The 20,576-nt window shown below is 41.2% G+C and overlaps 1 protein-coding gene across 2 annotated transcripts in view; it reads right to left on the bottom strand.

Moving 5' to 3' along the window:
- Positions 1-10,692: 10,692 nt before the first annotated feature.
- The window catches only part of GALNT9 (polypeptide N-acetylgalactosaminyltransferase 9), a 331,969-nt gene continuing 322,085 nt past the window's right edge, over positions 10,693-20,576 (bottom strand). For both annotated transcript variants that reach the window (XM_033953956.1, XM_033953957.1), the window contains 2 exons: positions 15,873-16,040; positions 10,693-13,435 (listed from right to left, as the gene is read on the bottom strand). In XM_033953956.1, coding sequence (XP_033809847.1) covers positions 13,289-13,435; positions 15,873-16,040 — 315 coding nt within the window. In that variant the 3' untranslated portion in view covers positions 10,693-13,288. The remainder of the gene's footprint in view (positions 13,436-15,872; positions 16,041-20,576) is intronic.

Raw genomic sequence — 20,576 nt, 5'->3', positions numbered from 1 at the left:
CAGGGAGCTGCGCTGAATGCCCAGCACTGCTCTCGACGCTCATAGGCTCCCTGTGCTAAAAAACTCTATTGCGGTTTAGTAAAAGGGGACCTTAGTGTAAAATATAGACAGCAGATATAAATTCAGACACATTTTGATCACTAAATTTAAAATAAAATCATTTTTCCTACCTTGTCTGGTGATTTCATGAGTCTCTGGTTGCACTTTCTTCTTCTGACTGTGCATCCAATCTTTCTTCCCTTCTTTTAGCCTGTATGCTTCCTCTCCTCCAGACCTCGTTCCCTCCCCCAACTTTTCCTTCCTCTCTCCCTGCCCTTTCTTTTTTTTCTGTTTCTCTTCTTTCCTTCTGTCTCCCTGCCTGCCCTTTTTCTTTCTTTCTCCCTGCCCTCCCCCAAGCCACTGCCATCGGGGACCAGGACCCAAACCGCCACCAATAACAGGCCCCAAACCGCCACCAATAACAGGCCCGAAAGCCGCCGCCACCCCAACCTCTCCCTGCTTCGGCCGACCAGCATCGCGATCGAGCTGTTGGGGGAAATGCTTCACTAACATGTCTCCCGCCTTAGCCCATAGCGAACGCTTGCTTCAGGGCTCTCAACATGTGCGTGCCGGCTTCCCTTCTCCCCTCCCCCCCGGACATAACTTCCGGTTTCGGAGGGAAGAGAAGGGAAGCCGGCACGCACACGTTAGAGCCACGGAGCATAAGTTCGCTACGGGCTGAAATCTCCAAGCCGGTTTTTTTTGTTTTTTTTTTAATGTTCAGCAGCGGCGGCAGCAGCAGATGACAGCTGGGCGGACCACCCAGCTAAAAGGCCCTAGAGAGAACACTGGAGAGGAAGGCTGATCGGCCCGGTAGATCAGGACGGTAACACGAGTCTATCACGGAGCCCAGGATGGGCTCCGCGATCGACTCGCGTTGCCTTCCTGAGCTACTGGTCGATCGCGATCGACGTGTTGGGCACCCCTGCTCTAGCTCTACAGCTTCCCTGTCTTTGAAAAAAGATTTGTTTGCTCATTAATACCTTTCAAATATTTAAACATTTGTTATCATATTACCTCTGTCTCTTCTCTCATCTAGGGTAAGCATATTCAAGTCTTCTGGCACATACCAAAGGAATTAAGTGAATATGGAGATTTGCAAAGTTTTATCATTAACTACATACTGGACTAAATTCTATACTGTACAATATATGGCAGTGAAAAAAAATCATCACAAAATAAAATCAGGTTTTGAGCTATTCTATAAACTGTGCCTATTGTTAGGCATGGTTTATAGATTATGCATGGAGGGTCATTTTCAAAAAGGACATCTAAGTATGATTTAGATGTTTCCTGCTAAATGTCCAGAGTTGGAAGCACAAAAATGTCCATTTTCGAAAGCTGAACTGCTAGATGTCCCAAAATTTATTTATTTATTTTAAATCACCTACTTGGACGTCTTGGCTGCTAAAATGTCCCTCCAGACCGCCAGGATGTCTAACTTTATTTGCTACTAGCTGATGCCCCGGCGTTGCACAGGTATTTAATTATAGCAATAACACTGTAAATGGATTCAAATAAAAATACTTTATAGTGGTGAATGAAATTATTTTTTTACAGCTTAATAAAAAGTACAATATTCAAATTATAATGTGATATATTTGACAAAATGAATACAATACAACTAACGCAAAACGTGATTATAAACAACATTTTTAGTTTCACCTCCTGGAGCAAGAACATATAAATTCTTGGGTGAACCCAGCCTTGAGCAAGCAACATAGAGTTGTGGGCCGAGAGACCCCCAGAACATATCACCCCAGGTAGTGAGGGATCTGCATACCAAGTTTCATTCAAATCGGTCAAGCCGTTTTTGAATTACTGTGAGAATGGCAGCTTTTTACATTTTTTCCATTGACATGAACGGGTGAAATCTGATTTTATGTTTGTAGCTCCGCCCACGTGTGCAGGTGGGCCGCAAGACCCCCAGAACATATCACCCCAGGTAGTGAGGGATCTGCATACCAAGTTTCGTTCAAATCGGTCAAGCCGTGTTTGCGTGATCGCGGCACATACACACACACACACATACATACACACATACATACCTCCGATTTTATATATATAGATTTTCAACCCCAAAAAGTTAGTGACCAATTATCTGCACTGATTGGCTTGTTAATTAAGATGTGTGCACAATTTGGTCATGCAGCCAAATTTGCGCAAATAACTTTAGTCGCCATGTACAGAATCCAGGGGGGGGACTTTGCCCAACTAAGGTCACAGCAATTCCCTAAATCAAGGATGTTTTAATTTGGTCCTTAAAGCAGGATGGTAGTGGTTTATTCTAAAATAAATTAATACAAGCTGAATATTTTAATAAATATATAACCACCCAAAAATATTCATAAGATAAATCAGCACCAGAGATTCTATAAAGCAAGTTTCCAGCTTAATACGGAAAAAAACCTCAGTGTTTCCCCGGAACATACCCGGGAAACTTTCTATGGCAAGTATACAGTTGTCATAGAGAAATACATCCTCGGTTTAAGAAAAACTCCGTTTCAAAAACTATAAACAACAATCAAAAAACTTTTTATGAGTTAAATTTTCATAGAACAGTAGGAAATGAACACTTATCTTAGGTGATCATTCTGTATTCTTAGTGCTGTATAATTGCAATGCACAGGGGAGTAATTTAGATTTCCTATATATACAGGGGCCCTATATACTGTATATAGTATATTTTTTTTAAATAAACTTTTTATATTTTCCTGTTTTCACCCAGGTACAGTGTGTGTTATTTTGTTCCACAATCTAGTTGATCTCAAATACTCAAAATCTTTGCTCACACTCCTCTCAGTTAAGACCATGTTTTTACCAATTAAATCTTTCTGCTGTCCTTCCATTCTCTCCTTCCCTCCACCTATCCACCACTCGCTCCCTGTTGAGTGTGCAGGAAATTGGGATCCACCATGTGAAACAGTAACATTGTTGAGAGAAACAGTGATGTGATTAAACACCCACAGATAAATTTGACAGCTTCCACTTTAGTGGAGTTTCTTTTTTTTTTTTTTTCTTTTTACTTTTTCTAGTTCTCAAGTTGTATTGACCAATTTTGTTGTCTCTTCTACGTACGTTTATTCCTCTCAGTAACATGATGAATGTTCCCCAAGTTAAGTAACACATCTTTGAGAACAAGCCAAATTTTTTTTTAAACCCTCTTGATTTGGACTAGATGGATTTTTTTCTCTTTATTTCCATTATTTGCACTTTTAAAATTGATATTTATCATCTTAAAAAAACAAATACCCCCCCCCCCTCCACAACTTTGCTTCTAGTGGAATACTCATTAGCCACATGTCCTTTGGAAAAACTTGGTACCTCTATGAGCAGAAATCCCTGGGAAGGGAAATGGAATAAACCTGTTTCTTTTAGGAGTGATCCTTTTAGGGTAAGGTTAAGTGAGATTAATAGGGGAAGAGTAGGAAGAAACTTAATTTACCTGCTCTGTGAATAAATGGAGGATTTTACTTTCCAGAGATATCAATCTGGCACCTTCCAATAGCCCCCTCCAAAAAAAACCCAAACCAAAAACATCATGGCATGCACTTTGTGCCATTTGTTCTTTAAAAATCTACTGCTGGGCAAGTATTAATTGCATGTTCTTAGTCTCTTGCACTTCAGAACAGCTTTGTAAAGATCTGAAATAGCCCCAGAGCTTCTCTGTAGCATGAAAGCCTTGCAGGAGAGTGAAGGTTAATTAAGTATTGATTTTTTGTAAAGCAGAGTACCTTGGGATTCACAGTATTCGTACAGCTATGGGTTACACTTGCTTGTTGTGAGAGGATAAGGAGGGCTTCTCTGTTGCGCTCTGAAAAGGTCAAGGCAATGGGAAGCCAGCGAATGACTTAGTCTCTCCTTTCATCTGTCGAATGTACAAAATGTCACTCTATTGAACACCTTCCGGTAGCAAATGAATAGCAGTCTGATCAGCGACAGACTGATCGCTTTAGCTGAAAGATTTCCATGCAGGTGTCTCTCTCAGAGGGGGAGAGTTATCAATGTGGGTCACATTAAGGGGGCTATTTTATGGTTAACCGCAGCTATTAGTAACTAGGTCTGATTGCATAAAAAAGGGACCTGTGGTAAAACAACACATCTTAACAGTGAAGAGTTTCAGTCTCTTGTAACCAGAGTTGATATTGTGATGTCATAATGCCTCATTCCACAAATGCCTAAGAGCCAGCCTTGTCTGTGATGTCACAATGGCTTGCTTGTTCTAAACTTGGCTCATTTTTATTACATATAGAAGTGATTTCAATTTCTAGAGACATTTATTTTTTCTTTAATTAAAGGGGAGTGTGTGTGTGGGGGGGAGGGGAGGGGGGTTATTGACATGGTCTACTATTAAGATGTGTTATTTTACTTTTAATCCCAGTAATTAGTAACTAGGTCTCATTGCATAAAATGGGACCTATGATGAAACACCACACGCCAATAGTAGCCCACGCTATGACCCAGAATCTGATGCTTCTTTGAAGCATGCTTTCCTCATACTCTTGCCTTCTAAACTAAACTAAACCTTAAGTTTGTATACCACATCATCTCCATAAAAATAGAGCTCGGCATGATTTACAGGTAAATTCAATAAATGAGGTAAGGACATAAGAAATTAAAGGTTATGAAGAGGATAGCGAGCTTTACATTTTAAATAGATAGCTTTACGTTTTGGACAAAAGCTAGGTTTTCAGATGCTTTCGGAATAATTGGAATGAGCCTAGGTTCCGCAGCGGGGCAGGGAGTTTATTCCAAAGCTCAGTAAAAAGGGATTTCCCTAATTTACTTGCATACATGACGCCTTTTAATGAGGGGAAAGATAGTTTGAGTATGTGGGCGGATCTGGTAGTGTCAGGTCTCGAAGAATTCCAGGATAGTGGGATTAGGGGGAGGAAGAATACCATGTAGGATCTTGGAATATTAGGCAGGTACATTTAAAGTGAATCCTAGAAATCACCGGAAGCCAGTGAAGTTTTGACAGAAGCGGGGAAACATGATCGAATTTGCTTTTTGCGAAGATCAACCTAGCCGCAGTGTTCTGGATCTGTTGAAGTTTTCTAGGCATTTTTAAAGACTTTTGTCAATATATTCTGACCCTTCAGTCAGTGATGTAGCGAGGATATGAGGCGCCCAGGGCAGTGATGCCTCCTATGCTCTTCATCCCCCGATCCTTCTGTGCCAACCCCCATACCCTATACTCCACCCCCCGCTCCTTCCGCCCCACCACACTTGTGACCTTCCTTCCCACCCCCGTACCTCTTAAAATCTTCGCCAGCGTAAGCAGCTTCTCCAGCCTGTTGCTTGTTCTGGCGTTGGCTTTCCCTCTGATGTCACTTCCTGGCCCCATGACCCAGAAGTGATTTCAGTGGGAGCCAAGCTGGTGCGAGCAGCAGGCAAGAGTAGTTGCTTGCATTGGCAAATATTTTAAAGAGGTATGGGGGCAGGGAAGGGAGGGCATGAGTATGGCATGGGGGGGTCAGAGAGGTGCAGGCACCCCCACCAAGATGGCACCTGGGACAGTCCACCCCCCTGCCCCGCCTTTATTACGCCACTGCCTTCAGTAGAGATTGCTCAGTGTTTCCTGCTGTGTCAAAGATTGTGGGATTTCCCAAGCACTCAGAGCTGAGAAATGTAATGCCCCCAAATGCTGTTCTTCAATGAGTCTTTCACTAACCTTGTGTTCTTCCTTCCTTCCCCTCCTCCCATTTTCATTTCTAATCCACTCTTCTTTACCTTTTGGAAGAAACTAATAAAATAGTTTGACCCTATTGAACTGCTAGTTGCATATTTAATTTTTTTTTGCGGGGGTGGGGGTCAGCTTTCCTTATGTCACACTTGAGCTATCAGTCCAGTTGGATTCAGCCCCAACCCTTCTTCTTGCCATTTACACAATGGTGTTTGGGAGGAGGTATCCACAGTCACTAAAATTTCCTCTCATCTTCACCCTTCTTAGACTGCATCCTTTCCCCCTCTGTAATACTCCACAACAGCACAGCCCCTGATTCCCTAAAGAGCCCAGAGCAAGTACAATCTGAATCTCACCTGTACTCAAATGTGTCAGTTTTGGGCAATTCTTGGAATTTCCCGTTCTTTGGAAGCTGTGAACACTACTGCATCCTCTATAATAAAACCCTAAGCGCGTATGCGCACTTACAATGGCGTGATCCCTGATAGCATGATTTGTGACTCCGTGGCCGTGTTCGATTTGCGGTGGCACGCGGTGCATGCGGCGGTTTGAGTGGTGGCGAGAGCAACTGCAGGAGGGTGTCATTTGAGGTGCTGCGAGGCATCCAGCTGCTACTGCTGCACAGGGAAGTGGAGGGGGAGAGGGTAAAAGGGGGCAGGCAGCAATCTTGGTTTGCTCGGGGGGGGGCAGAGAGAGATAGGCAGGGGGCCAGGGAGAGAGACAGACAGGAAAAAAGTGGAGGGGGAGAGGGAAAAGGGGCTGCTTTGGGAGGGAGGAGTGTGCTGGGGGGCAGGCAGCAATCTTGGTTTGCTTAGGGGGAGGGGGGCAGAGAGAGATAGGCAGGGATCCAGGGAGAGAGACACAGACACAGACAGAAAGACAGACAGACAGACAGCCAGCGGCCAAAGAGAGAGAGAGAGAGAGACAAAGAAAAAAAGATAGACAGACAGTGGCCAAGGAGAAAGAGAGACAGAAAGAAAGACAGAGAGACACATCTATTCTAGCACCCATTAATGTCACGGGCTTAAAGACTAGTCATTAATAATTGCAGTCTGAAAAGCAAGGATTAAGGAGAAGCTTAGTAGTTGAGCTTCCATTGTTCTCAGCCTAATGCTCCAAGGTTTCCAATCCAATCCTTGGTTTTATATACCGATTCATCCCTCCAATAGGGCTCGACTTGGTTAACAAAATATTCACAGAACATGAAACGATGTTAGATGAGACCTCAACCTCTATAATCATTAATTTAAAATAGAGGAGTCAATCAGAAATTTCTGAAATAGATAGGTTTTCAACACTTTCCAAAAGATTGATAAGTGAGAAAGAAGTCTAACTTCTGAAGGGAGTTCATTCCAAATTTTTACAAACAAAAAAATAAACAATCGGCAAAAGTTGCCCATAGTTTTTATTCCCTTAACAGTAGGAAAGGCAAGTTTATATTTCTGAGTTCTCCTAAAATTAGATGGCTCATGGGAATTAAATGAGTCACGAACCAAGGGAGAGAAAATCCCATACAAGATTTTAAATCTCAAACTAGCACATTTAGGGCTCCTTTTACTAAACTGCGTTAGGGCATTAACGCGCGGAATAGCACGTGCTAAATCGCTGAGCGTGCTAGATGCTAACGCCAGCATTGAGCTGGCGTTAGTTCTAGCCACATGGCGCGGGTTTAGCGTGCGCTAAAATGCTGCGTGCGCTAAAAACGTTAACGCAGCTTAGTAAAAGGAGCCCTTAAATTGGATTCTCCAATGGATTGGGAGCCAATGAAGTGTTCCCAACAAACATGATTATATTTATGTTTACCAAATATCAATTTGGCTGCTGTGTTTTGGATAAGTTGCAGCCTTTTCAAATTACATTTGCTTAGGCAAACATAAAGTGAATTGACATAATCTAATTGAGATAGACTAATAGCCTGGACCAAGACAGCAAGTGTTGCTGAAAAAAACAAGTGACAAATTCGTCTAAACATCCTAAGACTAAAGAAACTTTTTTTTTCCATACATTATTAATCTGAGAAGACAGAGGATCCTTGTGACACTGAACAAGTCATTATACTTTCTGTTGCCTCAGATACAAAAATATCTTCCTCAGGGGTCCAAGGGTTTCCTTTGGAGGGAACAAAGTGGAGCGCAACAATGTGCAGAAGAATCCTGGAGCCTGTGAGTCTTATCGCGAAAAAGTGGACAAAAGGTGGATCATTTTTAATACAACGTTTTGATTGACTTAATAAAGTTCCTTCATCAAGTACATCTGTTTTGCAGTTTCGTTGTTCGACGTTCACTGCAGACCTGTTGGACTCCTTTCTTCTTGTTGACTCAGGTACAAAATGGCATTGTAAGCCCACTTTGGCAGGGGAATAACTTGTGTACCTGAAAATAATTCAGCTTGAGCACAGGTTTGGAAGAGGTGAGTAACAAATCCAAAAGTGGAGCACCAAGAATCAAAGCTTACCTCTTACCTGAGAGCTACCAGAGAGCAACTACTACTACTATTTATTATTTCTATAACGCTGAAAGGCATAAGCAGCGCTGTCCATTTTAACATACAATAGACAGTCCCTGCTCAGAAGAGCCTATTGCAGTTTTACCAACATCATCGAGCTTCAAATGATTGTTCGAAATTAGCATGGACAGTGTCACGCCAAACAAGTATATAATCATGCCAATGTCTGTGGACTTGCTCATAATTAAAAAGGAAGAATACGCACACATACCTGTACCTGGGGCAGTGGGGGGATTAAGTGACTTGCCCAGGGTCACAAGGAGCAGTGTGGGTTTGAACCCACAACCTCAGAGTGCTAAGGCTGTAGCTTTAACCACTGTGCCACACACTCCTCTTAAAGGCATGATACCCCCTTAATCACCCAGTGGTTACTGACGCCCTCCCACCTCCCCTAACATGTGAAAGGGCAGTACATACCAGGCTCTATGACATCTGTAGCAAGCAGGTCCCTGGAGTAGCCTAATGATCAATGAGTTGGCTGTAGAGAAGGGAAGCCAGACCCATATCTCACTCTAACTGGTACACTTCTGGTGGAAAGTGTCAGCACCCCCAAAAAACACAAAATACCCACTGAACCAAACATATAGGTGACACCTGCAGGCATAAGGGCTATTGTGGTGATGAATAGTAGGGTACAGAACATTTTTTGCTATTTTTGGAGGGCTTACCATACAAAATAAGGAGGTGAGGATGTGATGTGCACCCAGGACCTTTTATGTGAAGTTCACTACAGTGCCCTCTAAGCAGCCCCACTGCTCAGCTGGGATGTTTGTGTGGTTTGTTTTTGTGTATTTTTCCCTTTTGATGGTGTTGTTGTTGTGTTTTTTTTGTTTTTTTTAAATGGCTCTTAAAGAAAGATGAGAACTAAAATCTCTATAATAGATGTTTTTCTGGTTTGATAATGACTATAATTGGCACTGGATTTTTGGCCCTTTATTTATTTATTTATTATTTTTTTGCAAAATGTCCAAAATTGGATTTGGACCCCCCTATTGAAAATATCCCCTCCACATGTCTCATGCGACTTTAAGAGACTGGGTTAAAAAGGACTCCTGTCCTGATTATTGGCTTAAGGCAGACCTGGAGTTCTTCTCATCCCTTATTTCCCTGTGTAAAAATTAATACTTTCCTGAATAAGAATGATCATTCAAAAAGGGAAGGTTTACATTACATTTGAACACAGGCTTCAGCATGCTTGAGAGAGAGAGACTTACATCTTTATCTATATACACACAAACACGTACATATGCATACACATTAATATATAATTCCAAGACAAGGATCAGAACCAAATCATACGCTTAGAATTTATTGGTGCAGATGTCTGTGCTATGAATGTTAAATCCAGAGAGGGCTAGAAGCATGGAGGCATCGTGCCAAGAACACAGTGATAAAAGCTGCTTTAGCACCTCATACTGAAAGGTATCTATTCACTTCTGCCTAACCATTAAACAGTTTCAGATTTTAAAATTATTCTGCATGGCTGAACCTTGCTGCTATTTAAAGAATGGGCATGTTCTTGTACTTTTTGTAACAGAGGCAGGAAGTGGTGCACAGAAAGATAAGAAAGGCATTGAAAACTGTTCCGCCAGCCAAAAGAAGCTTAAGAACATAAGAATATAAGAATAGCCTTACTGGGTCAGACCAATGGTCCATCAAGCCCAACAGCCCGTTCTCATGGCATCCAATCCAGGTCACTAGTACCTGGCCAAAACCCAAGGTGAAGCAATATTCCATAATACCAATCCAGGGCAAGCAGTGGCTTCCCCTCTGTCTTTGTCAATAACAGACTATGGACTTTTCCTCCAGGAACTTGTCCAAACCTTTCTTAAAACCAGCTACGCCATCCGCTCTTACCACAACCTCTGGCAATGCATTCCAGAGCTTAACTATTTTCTGAGTGAAAAAAAAAAATTCCTCCTATTGGTTTTAAAAGAATTTCCCTGTAGCTTAATAGGATGTTAACTTCCAGATACTGTTATATTGAGGGAGCTTTCTGAGAACTGTGGGTTGAAAATGAGGAACTCGTGATAATGTATAGAAATGGGTGAATTTTGCAAGTTGACATTTACTTTAAGCTAACTGAGAGGACATTCTCCTTAAATATAGGATGGCTGATCATCCTATTTGATGTTGCTGGTGTACCAGGTAATTCAATATTTTGCATTGTTTATTCTGGAGTCTGGAAGACATTTATTTTGAACTGGTTTCCCTATGAATGATCCAACAAGTTATATCCAGGGCCAAAATTAGGATATCTGGGATTTGGATTTTCATTATGTTTTTCAAATTGGCTCTCACCCTGACTATAGATCTGTCTCACAAGCTATGAGAGAGGTATCAAGGAAAATCTCAGTAGAGAGAAAGGTGATAGAGAAAATAGTGTAGGTATTCATAGTTGATTGTGGACTGCATAGGCTTCTTAACCTATACTCTATAAAGAAAAGCCACTTTCAACTTAATGGAGTTTATTCTGATTCTTTAATTAAAGAAAATGAAAGTTCTTAGGAAAGCACACATACTGGAGAGTGTACACATTTTGTATTTACCGCAATAGGATTTAATAATAATTTAAATTCTAATGAATTAGAGCACATATCCTAATGATGTGAAATACAAGAAAATTTCCTTGGTCCTTCCTTCCATATAGCAATTGGATTCATTTACAGACAGTTCAATCCATGCCTACATCATCCATTATTTAGTACATAATGAGAATTTTCCTCAGTATGGTTCTTGATTGAGTCAGAGGCTTTGTTGGACACCAGTTGGGACTGACTTGGGCTACAAGTCAAGCTCTGCCAGTTGGGTGTTTTTTTTCCCCTAGCATCTTCCCCATCTATCGGAAATCTTCCCAGGTAAGTGCAGTTTACAATATTTTTATATCTCCTTAACTTTGAATTTGCATTCTCATTCGCTGATATGAATACTCATTCATCCTGCATTCAAAACTTTGTGAGAGGTGTAAATATGGAAGACAAAACTAGGAGTCAAGATTCTGAAAAGTTCCATTTCGAAGAGGGGAAATCTGGAAAACCTAGTCTTAAAATCTGTCGTTGTACGTATTTGAACTCAGCCAAGTAATTTTATCTTCATAAGCCTTTTCTTGGGAATCGAGTTTTGCTATTGTGTCTTGGGAGGGGCAAGGTTTCCAAATGATATAGTTTGCACATACAACGACAGTAGCAAACCTCACTCTTAATCCGAGGTACTGTATGTGGTGTCTGAACTCAGCAACTCAAATGTACTGCTACCACTCACCTTAATACTGGCATCGTCTCAAAGAGAGCTTCTTCTGGAGTTCATAAGATATAATGTGTATAGGCAACCTTTCCAGGTGTGCTTGAAAATTCTTTTAAATCTAGCTTGTGGCATCCAAATTAATGGGAAATATTTCTGTGTATTTCTGCCACTGTTTTTTTGGTCTCAGACTACATTTCTTGATATTTAAAGATCTTTTCTCTCTATACATGATCACAAAGTAAAACAGAACTGACATCATTTCTCTCTTTTACCACTATGTCCAGTTTCTTCATATCTATATTCCATAGGTCGGAATGGGAACGTCCCATGTGACCATAATCTCTTAATTCTCCATAATTCTCTTAGAGACATGATCTCAGTGGCTTTTCTGGTACAGATAATGTTTATAAAATTTCAATGGATGAGACATGCCTCTTTGTCATGCCTTTCTGTATAGAAATTTTCTGCCTATCAGAACTTTGCACCCAGCTATGAGACGAGTAACTGTTTCTGGCTCTTTCTTGCAGAATCTGACTTACATATGTCTGCTACCAGTTTTTTCTAGACCTGAAGTGAACCATCTCATCCATAATCCACTGTCTTGGACTGCAACTGTTAATCGCTTATCTTTAGATTTCTCCTTACCATTCTCATTGAGCCCCTGGTCTTATTCCTTTATCTTTGGCCCAACAAGGTCATCATAACCTTGATGATTCTATTGTCTTTTACCCCCTCCCCTTCTTTTCAGAAGGTATTGGTTATCGTCCAGAGCCGACTGCATGAATATTTCAGAACTGCAGGGATTACAGAGTTCACTAGAAAATGCATAAGGAAGAGGTTACAAAATCAAACTGCTCTTCTGTAACTTTCTGGGCATTAAAAAAACAATATTGCTGAAGCCCTCTCAGCTATTTTTTCATGATGGATCCAAACTGCAGAAATAGTAATATTTAGTGCCAGTAACTCTGCTGCGATTCCCCACTGAATACTCAATAGGGACTGGACCTGATGTTACTCTTGAGCTGAAGCTGCAGTACCAATTTAGACATTTTGACTGAAGTCACAAGTGTACTTTATCAGTGACATATGGTAAGCTGTCAACAAAATTTGCATTTGCCAACAAATGACATTTCTTGGAAAAAAAAAAAAAGAGCTTTTTTAAACAAATTAGTGAAACTAGTGCAGTCTCACTGATCTTATCACAATGAAGCAACCTTAGTGCTGAATGTTCACGACACTCACTTCCTAAGGCCAACATTTGCTTCTGGTATGGAGAGGTCAGTAGCAATGGGGAAAGATAAGATGTGATATAGGTTCATAACTCTCTCTTCTAAGCAACCAGCCTTTTTGTGGGAAAATCTAATGGATTATTTACAGATTCTGGCTTAGAACAGTAGATCCAACATGCTGAAGAGATGGGATCCAGTCCATTTGTATAGAAAAGGCACATGATTTTCATATTTCTTGTGCACCCGTTAACTTAAAGCTTAAAAAAAGAGGATATTCCTTTGTGAGGCAGTAGAGAGATTCTCTTCGAACACAAACACGACTGTTCTTTAAATCCTTCAGTCTGTTTGTCTACTAAAACTCTTATGAGGTTAGCAACCCAACAGTAGGTTTATATAAAACTTTCTTGGCCATCCACAGTCATGAAGCTGGTAGAGGGTGCGTGCTATAAAACATAACCCATGGTCTTTGTAGTTTAAAGGGTGCATCTTCTCTTGTCCCAAGCCTGTGTTCAGCACGACCTCCTGGAAGAATACACAATGCCACCCTTGCATCCACTGAAATGAAAACGATGCCCTACCTCCATGGTCAATGGCGGCTGTGTTTTATCCAGTTTCTAATTGTCCATTTTTGCCCAGAGCACCTTTGTACAACAAGTCTGAGCCCAAAATTGGCATCCTTGGACATCTCAACTTCTAGGCACCTTCCAGTATCTCTGCTAATGATTGGACTATTCTGTATTAAAAAAAACAATAAAGTTAAATCATCATTATTAGAGAACAAGATTCCGAAAAGGACAGCTATGATCGACATTTTTTTATGCCTTATTTGTAGTTCGGGGCATAAATCATTACAGATACAATCTTCAAAGTATTGAGGCTTTTAACTATGAGTTATGTTCATAAATTGGCCTCTTTGAAAATTTACTAGGGTTGCGTGCATAAATATTTACTCAAAATATCACTTAGTCAATACTCAAAGCGATTTAACTTGACAGGATAGGCTTCTGTATGGTTAAATCACTTGTGTAGAGCAGTGGTTCCCAACCCTGTCAGTTGGGTTTTCAAGATATTCCTAATGAATACACATGATAGAGATTTGCATACCTGTCACTTCCATTATATGCAAATTTCTCTCATGCATATTCATTAGGGATATCTTGAAAACCCAACTGGCAGGACAGGGTTGGGAACCACTAATGTAGAGATATCCATTGATATTCATCAACACTTAACTAGTTAGTGCCCCTGAATATCAGCATAAACTGCTAAAGCCATAGTTGGCAATTTTGTGGACAAACTGGGGGCAGAGTTGGCACTTATGCAGCTAAGTGTTGATATTCAGCATTTAACTACCTAATTTAGCCAGATTAAAGGGACCTTCCTACCTTAGTTGAGTTTCTCCTGGTTCTGGAGGCACCCCAGCCAGTCAGGTTTTCAGGAAATCCATAATGAATATTCATGAGATATATTTGAATGCACCACCTCTACTGCATGCAAATCTCCCTCATGAATATTCATTGTGGATATCCTAAAAACCTGACTGACTGGGGTGCCTCCAGGGTCAGGTTTGGGAGGTATTGACTTAGGCGATTAAGTGCTGAACTTAACCGGATGAGTGATAGCTGGTGACATGTAACCAGATGTTTGGTGCTGGTGAATGGACATGGCCCAGCATTAAACATCTGGACATAATGCTGGCAGTAGCCAAAAAAAAATGATGTTACCAGCTGAGAGAGTAATATTCAGCTGGTGTTGGTCAACATTTTTTTTTTTTTAAACATTGACCATCACTAGCCAGATTAGCCCTGGATATTCAGTACCAGGCCATGTCCAGACACTAGCACTAAATTTTGGGGGCTAAATCTTGTGGGACCAGCTTATGTGGGCCCTGACTGAATATCAACCAGGACTCGCACAACTACTTTTGTAGTCTTACATCCCCATGATCCCCCTCCCAGCCCCTAAATAGAGCCTCCTTCCTACCTACCCTCTCTTTTCCAGTTCCTAGTACTCAAACATTTCTTCTACCCCCCAACCTCCCAACTCCTAATCCCCCTAGAAGCAGGAGACATTGGGGTATGGGAGTGGTTTAGGCTTTAACTAGTGAGTGAGTGTGGGGGGGGAGGGGGATCATGCTGGGGCTGAGTTTGGCATAGCCTGACCTTGCTAGGGGGGTACTGGACCACTAGGGCATTTTGTGACTAGAAGAAAGGAGGGATGGAGAGGGCCAGGGGGGGCGACTGGACTACCAGGGCATACATATTAAAGTGCAGGGAAAGAGGAAGAAGGGGGAGGGTTGGAGTGGGTGGGTGCTGCTATGTTTATGTGTGTGGAGGGGGGCACAAAAAGATGTATCAGGTTGGGGGTAAGGGGCTTGCCACAGTATGCCCTTTTTAATGTTAGCTTTCCTTTCAGTGTTTGAACATAAGGACATGAGAATAGCTTTACTGGGTCAGACCAATGGTCCATTAAGCTCAGTAGCCTATTCTCAAGGTGGCCAATCCAGGTCACTAATACCTGGCCAAAATCCAAGGGCTAGCAACATACCATGCTACCAATCCAGGGCAAGCAGTGGCTTCCCCCATGTCTCTCAATAACAGACTATGGACTTTTCCTCCAGGAACTTGTCCAAACCTTTCTTAAAACCAGCTACACTATCCACTCTTATCACAACCTCTGGCAATGCGTTCCAGAGCTTAACTATTCTCAAGCATGTCAGGAAAGTTGACAAATGTTGTGCTGAGCAGCAGCTTTGCCACAATTTTAATGTGGCACGAATTTGCAAGTTCATTACTTTGAGCATACTATGACAAATTTTCTGCACTAGTTTTGCAGTAGAGTTTTACTCTACCATGAACCTTTGAGCATCAGCCTCCAGGAATGTCCCCAGCCCTGCCTTAGTTAAAGAAAGTAGAAAATTTCAGCCATCTTGATTTGTCCAACTAATTCCAATAAATTATTTGAATATGACTCTCAGAAGTATTAATCCTTTAAAAATCTATATAGATGGAGAAGCATATGCTCCGTTCCATTCCACATACGGTATGAGCATTCTGAGGGAAATCAAGTCAGCAGACAGGAATTGGGCAAGACTTTTCCGTTGTGCACAACAGCTGTTCACCTTTTTGTCTTAGTAACAAACCCTAAGATGTGATGTGAAGTGATGTTACCTGTGAAAAATCCCATAGCCTCTGGGAAGGTCTAGATACATTCTCACATTTCTTCAGTGTGGGAGTCCTTCCTTTTCCATCATCCACTAGACATTTTGTGTCTGGTAAAAATGCTGTAGAGCCTAGGGGACCCAGCTGCAACAGTCCTTCAGAGCTATAACGTACAAGCTGAAGGAAAGGGGAAAAGATGTGAGTACGCCTGAGTCATTCGTAATCTTTGTGAGTTATGATATCCCAACACTAATTTCTATACCAAAAAAAATGCAGCAAAGAGTTTACAGTAATAATCCAGGTTCACACAAACAGTTTATACACAAGTTGCAAGTTGTATTATAGAAAAATGACATCATAACAAATTTTTCCTCGTCCCCTTTGGGAACCCATTTTCCCATCCCGGTGATTTGTTTTCCTGTCCCTGCCCCATTCCTGCTAGTTCTGTCCTCATCTGTACAAGTCTCAAGCACTTTAAAATCATAAGTGTTTGAGGCTTGTGCGGTTAAGGCAGAGCTTCCAGGAACGGGGCAGGGGCAGGGACAGCGACAAAACTTGCGAGGACGGGATGGGGAAATTGAGTTTCTGCGGGGATGGGGTAAAATGTGTTCCCATGTAATTTTCTATTGTATTATCCCTGTCACCAGAGCCCTATAAAAAAGGGGACCATTCCTCTACCCCCATAGGCTTGGTCACTGCATTGCTACCCGATAAGATTCCTTTTTATTTTCACGGTCATCATTATTTGATTGTTTCCATTCACGACGAATCAAGGTTCAAGGTTCAAGGTTTATTAACATTTGATTTATCACTAAATCTGTTTACAAAGCGATGTACAAAATCTATATATATAAAATCGGAGGTATGTATGTGTGTATGTGCCGCGATCACGCAAAAACGGCTTGACCGATTTGAACGAAACTTGGTATGCAGATCCCTCACTACCTGGGGTGATATGTTCTGGGGGTCTCGCGGCCCACCTGCACACGTGGGCGGAGCTACAAACAGAAAATCAGATTTCACCCATTCAAGTCAATGGAAAAAATGTAAAAAAGCTGTGGGACCGATTGAACGAAAATTGGTATGCAGATCCCTCACTACCGGGAGTGATATGTTCTGGGGGTCTCGCGGCCCACCTGCACACGTGGGAAGGGTGGGTTCACCCAAGAATGTATATGTTCTTGCTCCTGGAGGTGAAACTAAAAATGTTGTTTATAATCAATTTTTGTGTTAGTTGAATTGTATTCATTTTGTCAAATATTTCACATTATACTTTGAATATTTTACTTTTTATAAAGCTGTAACAAAATTATTTCATTCACCACTATAAAGTATCTTTATTTAAATCCATTTACAGTGTTATTGCTATAATTAAATACCCGTGCAACGCCGGGGCATCAGCTAGTAAAACATAAAATATAGAGATACAAAATTAAAACGCAGTAACATAAGTTTAAGACAAGACAAACTTGAGATGGAGGGAAAGAAAGGGAAAAGATTACATCTGTCTTAGTTAGGAAAACAAATATGGGAAAAAAACACAAGGGAAAGGGTTTGGTTAAAAAATTAAAATGCTAAGAAAAGATTATATAATATTAAGAATTAAAAGCGTCTTTAAAAAGGTGTGTTTTCAAAGATTTTTTAAAAGAATGCAAATCTCTTTCGATTGTAATATATTGTGGAAGAGAATTCTATCCATGTTATGATGTAGCGCACTGTTAATCCCGCCCCAATAACCGTGCTCCGAGAAAATATTGCCCTTGCCAGATTCCCTTCAAACACCACATTTTCCAAATCACTTCTTCCCATATCAGCCCCATGAAAACTGAGGTAAATGATATGCAAAATATAATCACTTTCAAAAACACTGAACAAGGATTGATTTAATAGGGGAACAATATCAATTGTGCAGTTCTCAAGCACTGCAACAGAGGCTACTGATAGCAGTGGCTCATAATTAACATTCATAAAATAAACATTATTAAAAAAATCCACAAGAACATGTTATACAACCAAAATGGCCTCAAGAAGAACAAGAAGTGATTTATAAAGTAGAGAGAGTTTGCGGTTGCAAAGGGATGGGCTGGGGTAATATGCTATGTGCTAAAAATGTGCAGTAAAAATCAGTGCACAGTTTCATAGCCCACACTACAAATTTATTATTTATTAGGTACTTATATGCTGCTCTTTTCCCAAGACCATCAAGGCAGTGTTTTACATTCAGGTAATCTCAATATGGTAAACTAACAACATGTAAATTACTGCAGTGTTAAAAAAAAACCAACAACAGACTTGAAAATGTGTGCACAAAGCCATGCTAATATGAGCTCAGTTTCCTGCTCCTCAGCAATGATTGGTCCTTTGTCAGTGAAGGGACCAATCATTGCACAGATACAGTACATAAATGAGCAGTAAGCACTTCTATTGTGACATTTTAATATTCAGATCACCAGCTCCTCCTCCTCCTCCTCCTCCTCTGGGGTCGGGTTAGCTGCATATGGGGCCAATCTATACCAACTGTTTGAACTTAGCACGAAAGAAAATTCCAGAAAGTTGAGTGGCCGGCACAGCTGAAATTGCGAGGATGTCAAGAAAAGCAAACTGCATTGGCTGTCTGAATAAGAAGCTTAAAGTGTCTGCAATTTGTGTGACAATGCTTGTTTTCTAAGGCTCTGGAAAATCAGCTTGACAAAAGAGATCGGTTTGATATTATCTACCCAAGGCACAAGTTCTGAATTGTAATAAAAAAAAAAAAAAAAAGGCACAGATCTCATCTTTGTGAGATGTTACCAGATCAATAAGTAGATGGCGCCTTCCAAATCTATGTGAGTAGTTTAGAATGTCTGTCCAACTTAATTCCTAATCAAAGGTGGCAAAGTGTGCAGATCTCTATATCACATGGAAAAATGCTGAAAGGATTGCCGTGTTGATGGAGTTTGACAGTCTGAAACTGCACATTTCTTTAACTTGACATTGTTCATCTTTCTGAGCCCAGATTATTGCTTGCTCCCTCAGCAGCAAGTCTATTAACTCATTGTACGCTGGAACTTTAAGCCTTAGGCTCCTACAGAATCAGTCTGCATTAGCCAAGCAAGGCCATCTTAACAATTAGGCAAACTAGGCAGTTTGGGGGGGGAGGGAAGGTGAAGCATCTGCATTAAGACAAAATAATAGATCAGGCTTGTCCAAGTTTTCAGGATATCCCTAATGAATATACTTGAGAAAGATTTGAATGCCCACTACATCCATTGAATGCAGATCTCTGTCATGCATATTCATTAGGGATATCCTAAAACCTAGTCTGCTTACAACTCTAAATCATTGAACTTGGACAACCCTGCAGATCCTCATAGCTGCACAAACTCAAAGAATCATCAGTGTACAGTGGAACCTTGGTTTGTGAGCATAATTCATTCCAGAAGCATGCTCGTAAACCAATGTGCTCGTATATCAAAGCGAGTTTCCCCATAGAAAGTAAGGGAAACTCGGATGATTCATTCCACATCCCATAAAAACCCCCCCCGAGGGCCACTGGCGTACTTCCACCGTACCGCCGGGAACCACAGTTTTTGGTTCAACTTTTTCCCCTTTTCCTACGTGAGACACTGGTCCGTGTCACGTTTTCCTGTCTGCTCAGCCTTCCTTCTTGGGACCCCATGGACCTAGACAGGCTATACCTATCACAATATCTATCTATGCATTTTTATAGAATTATTCTGCAATAGGGTGATAGTGGGATAATTATGGTTGTTGAGTTTAGTTATGAAACTCTTGGGGGAAAGGGGGCTTAGCATTTAATTGAAGATGGGCACAAGGCTGATGATTTGTCTAAGGCAGTGGTTCCCAACCCTGTCCTGGGGGATCCCTAGCCTGTCGGGTTTTCAAGATATCCCTAATGAATAGGCATGAGAGAAATTTGCTTACCTCTCACTTCCATTATATTCAGATCTCCCTCATGCCTATTCATTAGGGATATCTTGAAAACCCAACTGGCTGGGGAGTCCCCCAGGACAGGGTTGGGAACCATTGGTCTAGGGCATCTAATACCCTGGCGCTGGCCCTGTAGTCAAGCTCCAGAGAGAGCTGATCCATGTGGCTCTTTGCTGAGGATTGTTGGGATAGTTGGACTAAGTTGGGGGAGCAAGTGAAAAATAAAAGAAAAAAATAATTGAGTGCTTGTACATGAAGGCACAAAGGGCCATATTCTATACACAGCGCTCTAATTGGGGACGTTCAGTCAAATTCTATGTGGAACTCAAAATTGAATAATGAGCTTACTTGGTGTGCTAATTGACCATGCCATTAAAGCTCATTAAAAATTAAAAAAAAAAACACAACAATTTATTAAGAGTTCTGCAAGGAACTTGGAGCAACACCTATGCATGCCCAAATGAGCCTACCCACAAAGTAAGCATAGTTAAAGGCAGAGAACAGGCATGGTAGGACTTAGGTGCCATTAGGCATCTGTGTTAGGTGCTGGCAAATTAAGGGCTCCTTTTACGAAGGTATGCTAGGGTTTTTAGCGTGCGGTAGCCGAAAATCTACCGCCTCCTAAAAAGGAGACGGTAGTGGCTAGCGCGCTTGGGAATTTAACACGCCCTATTGCTCTAGCGCACCTTTGTAAAAGAAGCCCTAAGTCAGGAAAACACTGGCCTAATACACTGGCGCCTAACATAAGGACGCCCTACCAATATCTAAGAACACTTAGGCCAA

This window comes from Geotrypetes seraphini, chromosome 8 (assembly GCF_902459505.1).
Source record: "Geotrypetes seraphini chromosome 8, aGeoSer1.1, whole genome shotgun sequence".
In the NCBI taxonomy this organism is placed as follows: domain Eukaryota; kingdom Metazoa; phylum Chordata; class Amphibia; order Gymnophiona; family Dermophiidae; genus Geotrypetes; species Geotrypetes seraphini.
The sequence above is the reverse complement of the archived record's forward strand: the minus strand, read 5'-3'. Positions and strand labels throughout refer to the sequence as shown.